General features: G+C 32.1%; 2 protein-coding genes across 2 annotated transcripts; one reads left to right on the top strand and one right to left on the bottom strand.

Annotated features, from left to right (window-relative positions):
• Positions 1 to 3,280: 3,280 nt before the first annotated feature.
• On the top strand, positions 3,281 to 6,648 carry LOC110658395 (remorin). The gene is made up of 6 exons (XM_021815976.2): positions 3,281 to 3,416; positions 3,548 to 3,728; positions 4,930 to 4,980; positions 5,102 to 5,189; positions 5,877 to 5,958; positions 6,321 to 6,648. Exons 2-6 carry the CDS (start codon positions 3,554 to 3,556, stop codon positions 6,513 to 6,515), a joined length of 591 nt encoding a protein of 196 aa, XP_021671668.1. The 5' UTR covers positions 3,281 to 3,416; positions 3,548 to 3,553; the 3' UTR covers positions 6,516 to 6,648.
• A 70-nt stretch (positions 6,649 to 6,718) lies between these two features.
• On the bottom strand, positions 6,719 to 9,961 carry LOC110658393 (transcription factor MYB17). Its single transcript, XM_058132717.1, has 4 exons — positions 9,613 to 9,961; positions 9,004 to 9,161; positions 8,169 to 8,298; positions 6,719 to 7,805 (listed from the first exon to the last, which is right to left on the bottom strand). Exons 1-4 carry the CDS (start codon positions 9,645 to 9,647, stop codon positions 7,205 to 7,207), a joined length of 924 nt encoding a protein of 307 aa, XP_057988700.1. The 5' UTR covers positions 9,648 to 9,961; the 3' UTR covers positions 6,719 to 7,204.
• Between the last annotated feature and the right edge of the window lie 1,726 nt (positions 9,962 to 11,687).

Here is an 11,687-nt window from a genome sequence, read left to right as displayed (position 1 = left end):
TTCGTGGTAGGTTAGAAAAATATAATTCCTATTGCGTTAGTTCTACAATATTGCTAAGAACCGAGAACAAAGTTTTAGAATTTTTAGAGCTTATTTGAGTAGTTTTTACAAAAATGGGTAATTGTAGTGACTAAATTATAATTTTCTAAGTTGTGGTTGTTGACTGTTTGGATAGGTCCAGGAGGGGCCATGAGATGTGATTGAGTTGTGGATGTGTAACTTGTGGATATATAAGTGCATTTTAAACCCTTTTTCAGGTTGGATAGGTCCTAGGTATAGGGGAGATTCTGTCGGATTTTCGATACGACCTAGGGTGTCTTAGGTCTTTTTCAAACTTGTATCAAGTCAAATATATTAAATAATTGTAATGAAATTTGTCAAGTGAGCCGGGACAGCTTTCCTCCTCCGCCCAGCCGCCGCAGTAATCGCGGTTAAGTCTATGAGCAAAATATTAATTTTAATTATAATTTCGATATTATTATATGTTCACGTATACCCATGCATCATTTATAAATATGTATCTATGTAGTTAGACACTAGGCACGTTTTATATTGTATTAATAATTGATAAAGTGCCATAGATATTGTTTGTGATAATTTGAAGTAGTGTGCGTACGTGTGGTATGGTATTGGTTATGGACAAGATGTGTAGACACGGCTTGAGAGACACTCGCTGGGACCTGATCCTTTATGGATAAGTTGGGATAGACACGGCTTTAGAAACACTCGCTGAGACCTCGCTTTTGTTTATTAAGCGAAAGTCCGGCTTGAGAGACACTCGCTGGTAGAGATTGGTTTAAGAGAGCTGTATAGGGGATCAGCTCCCATTTATGTACTGTTTGAACAGTGTTGGGTGTGTGAGTGCTCCAAATTGCCTTTTTACTACTATGATGTGGTTTGTATGAAAATTATGATGATGTTGCATTCCATGCCTTAGGATGCATTAGCTTTAGTTAGCTATAGAAATTGCGATTAAAATTAGTATTTTACTCTCTGAGTCGAACGCTCACTCATATTCATTTATTTTTCCAGGCTACAAGAAGATTACTTGTTGTGACTAACCTGCTCTTCTTCTTCGCAGGTTAATTAGTATTATTTGATGTATTTTGTATAATTGAGTTAAATTTTAGACTCCGCATGTGTTAGGAGTATTTTAATTAATCTGGGTCTGTAATATAATATGGTGCTAAATTTGTAAAATTATTAATTGTATGTATGACTGGATTGGATGAGGGAGCTGAGCTCCCATTGGATTTATGATATTATGAGCATGTGGAGGGTGAGCTGAGCTCCCCAATTTATTTTATATTATGTTTACAGGTCAGATGAGTAAAAAACTCCCCGTTTAATGGTCTATTTTATGGTCGGACTATATCCGGTTGAATTCTTGAAATTGAGCCCAAATGGGCCTTAGGATTGAGTTGAGAAATAGTTAGACTTACTACGGGCCTCGGGGGCTTTAAGCTGGCTCAGGTCCTAATGCTGATCTGGCCCATAAGTTAGGTCATGACATGAATGAAGAAGCGCGCCTGAATAGACTTCCAAGAGCCCTTGCTCTGGATATTCTCCTACCGTATTACTTATTATTCTGAAAGTCATAAGAAATACAAACACCTACTTTTTAAAAGTGCTACTAAATTTAGTATACAGGTTAATATTTAAATTCGTTAAATTTTATATATTTTAATTAATAATTTATAAAAAATATTTTTTATCAATAATTTATACTTTTAAAAATCAATAATTTTATAAAATATTTAAATTTTATTTATTTAAAACATAATATATAAAATTTTATAAATATTATTATAAAAATAATTTTTTCATTTAATTAATTATTTATATAAACAAATTTATATATTGAGTATTTAATATATAAAACTCAAACCCAACACATGTATTATTTTTTAAATTTAAATTTGTCCAAATTAGTGAGAGATTTGGAATTTTTTTTTAGATCAACATGTAAAAAAATATGTAAATCAAAAATAAAGTTTTCAAATTCATTTTCGAATATTAAGATTTTAATTAACATATTAAAATTAATAGTTAAAATTAAAGTAATTTAACCAACATTTTCATGTGACAAGAGCTATTAGATTCAAGTAAGCCCATGAGTAATCCATTTTAATATTAATAATAATAAATAATTCAATAATTAAATTCAAGAGAGTTTAATTTAAATATAAATATATATATAATATTTTAATAAAAAAAGAGTTTAAATATATCTATTAATAATTTAAATTTAATTGTACACTACTCAAATTTGTAAAGATAAGATTTGATTAGATCTATTGTTGAAAATATATCCGGCCCATTTGCCATATGTAACTCTCATAACTACGTAAATAAATAAGTGGAGTCGGCAGCCGGGCAGAGGAGTCTATTTTGGGAGAGGCTTTGAGAATTAAAGTTGTTGGTTCCACATTGCTTTTGGAGTGTGAGCGCTTGAGAATACCAGCAGAGCCAACAACTTTGAGATTTGATTAAGTTATCAATCCAATCGAGTGCTTAATGTGGTTGGGACTTCGCTTTCTTGGCAGAGTTATGATTACACAAGAGAAATTGAATGGTATTGTTTTGCCACCCACTACGTTCTACATGCCTTCAAGCAACTTGTTAATTTTGGCACTGTCCGAGTAGGAACAGCTATTCCATTAGCCTTTAACCATAAATTCGAAATTAATCCTACGAGAGGTTAAGAAAATGTTTAATTTTTCGATCCATCAGGTTTAAAAACTAAATTTTACATATAATGAATTCATTAAATTTTTAATTATAGTGAGAATTATATAAAATTTATCATAATTAATAATTAAAATAAAATTTTGTATATATGTTAATTTTATTGAAGAAGTTTTTTAATTATGAATTAAAAAAAGATTAATTTGCTTTGGGATATTGATTGATTGTGAAGACGATAATTAACCGCTTTACAGGCTGGCCCACAAATGAAATCGTCGCCACCACGGAATCTGCAAATGATATGAGCAAATCTTTTGAGAGAGGGCAGTTAATCGACGCCGTTTTAAAGGGCACCCGAAGAGTGAGGTGGAAATTAGGCAATAGAAATCTACTCCAACGATGTCGTTTCTAAACAAACCGGGTATCCTTGAAAAAGTTGCATTATTATTCCCCATCTTTTCTAATTGCAAAATACTCCCTGAAGAAACAAATTTTGCAACAAAGGGGAAATTTTAAATTTGTGAGAGTAGATTATTTTATTATTTTTTATTTTTATAATAAACTTTATCAAATTTAATTATAATTTTTTTAAATATTTTTTCACTAATATTTACGCACGCTAGCTAGACACATAACAAGAACCTAGCAATTCAGACCAGCTCACACTTTCAAGGTGCAGTTGCCCACTTTCAACTATAATATCTCAACCAACACTCTCTTCTGTATAGGCATTTTCTTCTCTCCTCTTAATATCACTATTCACTTATTATTGTTATTATCCTCTGCTTCCTGTGTAATCTTTGCAATTTCTATTTCCATCTTTTCCTACTTTCTATCTTCACTTTCCATATTTGGATAGGCTTTCATGGCTGAGGAGGAGCCTAAGAAGGTGGAATCAGAAACCCCCTCGGAACCTCCACCTCCTGCTCCTGTACCTGAAGCTGTTGAACCTCCTAAAGACGTGGCTGAGGAGAAATCTGTGATTCCGCCGCCTCCGGAAAAGAAGGGCGATGAGTCCCAAGCGCTTGTTGCTGTTGAAAGTAAGTATTTGCTCTGTATCAGTTACTTTTACCTGCTTTCTCCTTCCTTGGCTTTAACTTTAACGTCTGTTTGGCTGATGAGCATACTTTACTCTTTTTGAAACATTTAATTGGGAGAATTGCTTTTTTTATTGTTGGGTTGAAAATATTAAGAGAATTGCTTTTCAATTAGGTTATTTTTATCTCTCTCTCGAAAGTTCAGAATAATTGAATTACAAAATACAGATGAAGAAAGATTTTTTAATTTCAGAATAGTATGTAGATTATTAAATTGTTGTTTTTGCATCTGTGCAGTGATATTGTTTTTATTTATTTTTATTTTGTAAGGATCTGTTTGTTTCAAATTATTAAATCATCATTGGATGAATTTCTTTGGAATCTTTAAAATGGAAAAAAAAAAGCCCTTTCTTTTTTTTTTTTTCTGATAAATAAAATTGTCATATATCTTCACACTTCACTTAGCTTCAGAGGAAAAATAACCAAAAATACTATCTAACTTAAATATCTGAACTTTTTTTCTTTTGGGTGTTAGAATCAGTTTGAATTGTGGTTGAAATTTGCTTTTTCGAAAGACATTATTTTAATTGTCATTTTAAAAATATAATTTGAAAATATAATTTAACTATTTTAACGTTGTTGTAATTAAAGTATATCAAATTTAAGTATTTTTCTCAGCAATCTTTTCAAAAGCTTAGATTTTACCAAGCAACAAAACTTCAGTTTAGATTTCTCTAATTTCAGGAACAAATTTTTATCTATTATTCATTAAAATGGCCAATCACTTGTTTGATTATTTATGAATCTCCATCCTATCTTCTAAAATCTTGGCTTTTGGGTTATATTTAGATTATTGCATGGTCATTTTAATATTGGAATTGCCATGAATATTATGCGACTATCTGACCTCTATCGAATACTTGTCATAAATTTTGAGCTAGCCAGAATTAGACATGGCTATCTCTTGATAGAATTATTGTAAGGACCAGATTTGTGTTACTCATGAAATATATTTTAGCTCAACAGTATTAATTCCATTTCCATGTTTCTGGTGATGCAAAACATGTTTGAGTTTGAATTTTTTTATGTTGTTGAACGCAATTGCATAGCTAAGGAGTTGGGAAATGTGGGACAGAGTAAGGCACTTAACAGTGAAGACTCTTGTCAATATTACCTTCATGTTTGATTTTTCTTCTTGTGGCAGAGGCTCCGGAGTCTGCTGAGGCTAAAAGTACTGAGGGTTCTGTGAATCGAGGTACTGCTGCTATTGTTAACATTAGCTCGATTCTTTCCCTTCTCACTCTTTTTTCTTCTCCACTTTTAAATGTCTGCTATTGTTTATCAGTAGTTAAGTAACTAGCTTCTGTTTTGTGTAGATGCCGTGCTTGCGAGGGTTGAAACAGAGAAAAGAATGTCACTTATTAAAGCATGGGAAGAGAGTGAAAAGAGCAAAGCAGAGAACAAGTAAGGGTTCTCTAGTAATTATTTCTAGCAATTGTCGGGTTTCTAGATGGTCAATTTGTGTCATCACTTCACTGGCGCCCATGAATGGTTTTTATCTTCAGAAAGCATAAAGAGCATGAGGCCATGAGCCCACCAAACAATAATTCTATTTTTCCTAGTTATCTGTTCCATTTTGATGGCCCTACAAGCAGCATGTGCATACTCTTTAAAAAATGGACCAAGCCTAAATTAGGCGAAGGATTGCCCGAGGCCTTATAAGGGATATTGACACACCCCATGCTCAGATTAAACACTTAGAATGTTAAAACACATGGGAGGCCTAAATATTGGTTGGGAGACTATAATACCATCTTAAAAAATGAGCCAAGCGTAACTCACCCCAAAAGTTAGATCAAGAGGCAAGAGTGCTAACCCTATCCAAAATTAACGTGTGATATTAACACATACTAAAATGATTTGTCAAATGCACCATGTTGAAAAATTCAACACTACTATTAAGCTATGATTCTTAAATGTGGTGCTCTCTTCTATAGGTTGTCCCTATTTTTAGCTCAAAGAATGTCCCTTAGCTCTATAATCATGGGCTGCTGTTCTTTTTTCAATTCTAGTGAGATGCTTGATTTTGAGTTTTTGACTTTTGATGAAGATAGTGATTACTTGACTGAGCTTGCTAAATCTAATGAGCAGAGCTCACAAAAAGCTATCCTCCGTCGTGTCATGGGAGAACAGCAGGAAAGCGTCTGTGGAGGCTGAGTTGAAGCAAATTGAGGTAGCAATATTTGAGCTTTAAATTTCAGTTGGCTACTTTTATAACTTTCTGTCATTTGTCAAAGTGTTCCCTTTGAATCCTTTTATATATGAAGTAACCGTCACTTCGCATGTTAACCGAACTGTTCCATTGTTTGACTTCACAGCGCTCCGCTTGTCTATTACTTTCATTCAACTGAACAGTCACTAAGTTGAAGTCACCAACTTCTACAATTTGACTCCCACTCAAATGAATTCTATATCCAGATTAATACTGGAGCTACTAACTATTTATTATATTCAGTACAGAAAAAGGCTGTTATGTTATAAAATTAAATTGAACTTGACATTGGTTTTTTTGAAATCGTACTTGCATATGAGCAGGAAAAATTGGAGAAGAAGAAGGCAGATTATGTGGAAAAAATGAAAAATAAAATAGCACTAATTCACAAGGCAGCAGATGAAAAAAGGGCAATGATTGAAGCTAAACGTGGGGAAGATCTTCTGAAGGCAGAGGAGATCGCAGCAAAGTATCGTGCTACTGGAACTGCTCCAAAGAAGCTCCTTGGATGTTTTTAGACATAAATACTCAGGTTTGAATGAACATTGTATTGTTTGTGTATTTATTTGTGAGTTATTTGTTAATTTAGTAGTTTTTGTTTGCTCATAGGAGAGGTTGGCCAAATGTTCAATTAATGCGTGTTCATGTTGATGTATTTATGTACATATTGAAATTGTTTGGAAGCTTATAAGAAGTGAATATATATATATATATAATCGAGTCAATGAAGTAGTAATTGACATATAATCTTCTGAAATTCACGGGTTCAAATACACTTCCTGAAAGATAAACCAGAAACGGAACTACCTAGCCCAATAAGTATTTTATATACAGGAAGCATCAATGAGTAGCGCTCGAAACCTATCAAGATCAGTTGCATTGTAACAAAATGCACAAAAAAATCCCTGAAAACTTTGGATGAGCGGAGAACTAAAAAACTTGCCTTTTATCCTACTTATGTTTCCTACTGTGACTCCACTTGATTTCAGATCCTTGTTCCCTTTTAGCATTGACAAAGGAAAAAAAAAAAAAGGAACTAGCTGCACTGTATGTTAGATGTCCAAAGGCAATACAGAAAAAGCGCAGCCAAAAATCATCTGCTTGACTGCTTCGATATTGCCCTTCGAACGGTAACACACCAAAAAAGCAGAAAGTTTAGAGAAAACAGTCTCAATCACAATTAAGATTGAGATAGCTGGTAAAATTTTCAGTTTCCTTCCGTGAATTCCATACCATTGCCAACTGGAACATCCAACAGCATCTTCAATACTGTATCTGAATAATCCATAAATTCATTAGAGCTGATCGAATCTGAACCAGTTATGATATCCGCATTTGGTTTGCAGTTATCCTTTTGTTCATGAGCGCCCTCCTGTTTAATGGACATCATTTGAACCATATTCTCATTGTCAATTGAAACAGACCCAAATTTTGTAGATGAAGATGCTTGCGAGATAGGACTTTCACACTCTTCCCCATCTTTTCCCTTGATATTGCGAAACGATTCCCCAACTTCAGAGTTCCATAACTGGAGAAAGTAATCATATTCCATCTTAACTGATGATGATGGGTTAAGCAACAATGATTCCATTGACAGACGGGCCTCAGCCTCAACCCTGGCGCTCTCCCATTGTATCATGTGCCGGGTTGACGGAGACTCACATTTTATATTGATAGGCTCAGAAGAAGAGCAAGAAATCTGCAACTTTTGATCTAAGGTAGAGACACGCTTCTTCAGATGTGTGTTCCAGAAGTTCTTAATCTCATTGTCAGTTCTCCCTGGTAATTGGGATGCTATGGATGCCCACCTGAGATTTTTTTAGCATCTAACATTGAGTACAAATGAAAATCTAGAATGAACAAAATAGGTAGCATGGTTTATTATTATTAATTTTATTATTATTATTATTATTATTATTATTATTATTATTATTATTATCTGATACTTTCAAAACCATGTCAAACAATTCCTATGGTGCCAAGTTACCGTAATAGAATTTTCCTATGCTGGAACTATAAGCCTAGAAGCTATATCTATAGGCAGAAAAGTTTCTCTATTCCAAGAACTTTAACATGGAATAGAAAACCTCTTCAAAATCCACATACAAAACTTAGGAAAAACTTGCAGTTCAAGCATTATGGATAAGAAATATGATGAGCTAGTGGATTACTTGTTACCAAGCATGCCATGAAGTTGAATAATGGTAGCTTCTTCTTCAGGAGTAAATGGGCCTCGTTTAATGTCGGGGCGAAGATAGTTTGTCCATCGTAGACGGCAGCTCTTTCCACATCGAAGCAGACCTAGTCATAAAGCATGGCTAATGTAAAATTCCCAAAAATTCAAATCGGAGGAAACAATAAAATTCGCGCCAGCAAATTGGATTGGAAGCTGTATCAGTTGCAGGTTGACCTTACTAAGGTTCAATTATCAACCTATTGCAGCTATGACAGCTTGATTTCACATGAATTAGATCGGATTTTTATTCCTCTGACTGGGTTGCTCAGTTGCTCTTACTTAAACGGTTCTAACATACAAATTTTCGGTGACAACTTGGCCGACTGTTTTGTTGTTGATAGAAGCTATTTAACTGGAAACCAACTATTCAAGGGACATGTGAATAAGAGGATTTTGTTCAAACAATACAGCAAAGATTAGAAAAAGACATGGAGGTTGAAGATGCTCTGAAATAAAATAAAATAATAAATAAGACAAATTTAAAGTTAATGTAAATGCCATGAAGGACTTTTTGACACGTTGAAATGGAAAAAAGTTCCACCTCTGTAGCAACGCACGACAAAATGAAGAATCAAACAAGGGCCAAAAAAATAATGCCTTTTGCTCTGTTATTGCCATTTACCCTCCAGAACAAAATTTTGCAGAGTTTCTTTTCGTTTAAATTTCTGGAGATTGTAGTGGTCGAACAAATTTCAAATAATTCATGATTCAGCTCACGTGAGTAACATATACAGAAAGAAGTAAAGAAACAAAAGAAAGAAAATAGAGACCTGCATTCTTAGGGAGGGAGCGCCAACTACCATGACCATGTTTCTGGATGTATTGAACCAAGATTCTGTCTTCTTCGGGGCTCCAAGCTCCTTTCTTCACTCCATCTTTATCGCAACAAGGAGTTCTTCCCATCTTCTTCTTTTTCACCTCCTCTTCCCTTCCATGCACAGCCATCAAAAGTACAATTAAACCAAAAGAATAGAGAGAACAACTCAGCTTCAGTTGAGATATTGATAAGCCTAAGCTTTTAACGAGAAACGAGAACACAAAGAATCAATTGATGGGATTTATCATCTGGAAATCTGATCATGGATTTAATGCTATCGACGTTATGTGCAAGAAGCAAAGCAATATTTATTTTCATTTATTTGTACTAGCCTACTAGACCCCCAAAATGACTGCAAAGCAGTGCCAGGTTTCATAAAAAGAGTCAATACAAAAAGATAATATCATCAGAACCCAATTTTGGATTGGAAGAGATAAAAGAGTCACCAACCTGCAGGCTTGGAGAACCCTTCTACATAAAAAGAAGAGTAACAAGAGACAGAGAAGATGGTAATGGGTAGAGATTGAGGAAGTTGCAGAAATAGGAAATGAGCATGGCATACCTTTGTGCTCTGGTCTTCTTCTCAAGAGATGTCATCAAAGTGAGCGAGCTTCTTCTGTTTCTCTTCTCAAAACAAACTCTAAAAATAAAATGATTATACAGAATTCCGTTTGGTCAATGCTCTTTCTGTGAGCATTGGAAACGCAAGATGCACTAGTGGCTGACTGATAACTCTGCCTCTTCTTGCACGAAAATCCTGTGCCACCCTAATTCCTTGTTGACACGAATAACACATTTTATTTCTTTTACTTCAAACACCTCGAGGTTAGTAATTAACTCATTATTATAACCCTTTGCAATGTTAGTGAAACCTGAACTGAAGAGACCCACACCAGTAATCAAACGTCATCGGGGATATCGGCGTCTTGGGTCTCAAGGCTCTGTAATATTATTATCCAATATCGTAAGTGTTTCCCGCTTTGTTAACCGTGTTCTCTTAGACTGGTTTTGTCGGCGAATTGAACCGCTGGTTCGCTATCTTGCTCAAGGCCCATCACTGTTTTGCCCTTCCCATTACTTCATTTTCTAACAAATTTCCTCAATTAGGTCCAATTCAAATTGAGGTTTCTGGTGGTCTATGCAAGTCCTGGAAGGGCAGCTGCGTGCTGGGGTGGCACTGCCATTTATAGTCACCATTTCCATTTTTCAGCAATTAAATTGGTTCAAATAAAATTTCCACCTTTTCATTTGCTCACTGGGATTTGATTTAAACATTCCATTATTTTTATTGTATTTATAGGAAATTTTAAATTATGGGCAATGAAACGCTGTCCTTCTATCTAAAGTTTTTTTTTTTTTTTTGGAATAATACCCTCTATCTTAAGTATTGAAATGATGGAATCAAAATTTATTTTATAATTTTTAAATAAAGTTATTATTTAATTTTTATATTTTAATAAAATTAACTACTTAATTTTGAAAAACATGTTATTTAATTAATTTTTATATTTCATTTTCTTTAAACTATTTAATCTATTAGTTTATATATTTTAAAAAATACTACTGTTTATTTAATATTTTTATTTTAATAAAATTAATTAATTAATCTCTGTATTTAAAAAATATATTATAATGAAAAATAAAAATTTTATTGTGTGAAAATTAAATCTAAATTTACATTTTTTTGTTATTTAAGTATAATTTCATTAAATTCTTTGAGTATCATTTTTGTATTTTTTTTTATTGGAAATCAATTTTCTTAGATTATCATCTTGATCACCTTGAGATTTAGAACAAGTGATATTTAATCAAATATTGTTTCTGAATACATAAAATACAAAAATAATATTTAAAGAATTAAATGAAAATACTTAAATTTAAATCAAATTTATTATTCACAACAAAATTATAACTTTATCTAGAAATATATTTTTCAAAACATAGAAACTTAACTCATTAATTTCACTAAAATAAAAGATTTAATAGTAATATTTTTTTATTATATTAGTAATTTAATTTTTTATTAAAAATCACATAGAATTGAAATACATATCAATTTAAAAGTAATAATATATGAGACGCAGAGCTTATAAATATGAGGAATTTTAGTTCTCTTGAAACTTTAGCTTTAATAAAATAAAATAAATTGATGAATTTCAATTCTATTTTAATTAATTCAATTTTAATTTTAATTAAAGTAATCTAGATGTCATGATTAGAACAAGTGGTAGTCAATTGAGAAGAGACAAATCTAAGAATATGGGTAATGTGCTTGCCTTCAATTATTTATGGAGTTAGGTAGGAGGTGAACATTCAATTAATTAAATTAAATTTTAAATTAATTAAAATTTAAATTAATTTAAAAATATTAATTAAATTAAATTAAAGTTGAGAAAAAACTGAATTTAATTAGAATTGAAAATATTCATTTAGATATTAATTATAATTGAATTAAAATATATATATATATATTTATATTAATGATATAAAATATTTTTAATCATCTTTTATTTATAAAAAATAACAAAAATGATTTATTATTAATAAATAATAATTACAAATTAAATATCATTAACAAAATTATATTATAAAAAATATATTATTAATAAAAATATATTTTTTATAATTACCAATCGA

This window comes from Hevea brasiliensis, chromosome 13 (genome assembly GCF_030052815.1).
Source record: "Hevea brasiliensis isolate MT/VB/25A 57/8 chromosome 13, ASM3005281v1, whole genome shotgun sequence".
In the NCBI taxonomy this organism is placed as follows: Eukaryota; Viridiplantae; Streptophyta; class Magnoliopsida; order Malpighiales; family Euphorbiaceae; genus Hevea; species Hevea brasiliensis.
This window is presented reverse-complemented; position numbering and strand designations above follow the sequence as displayed.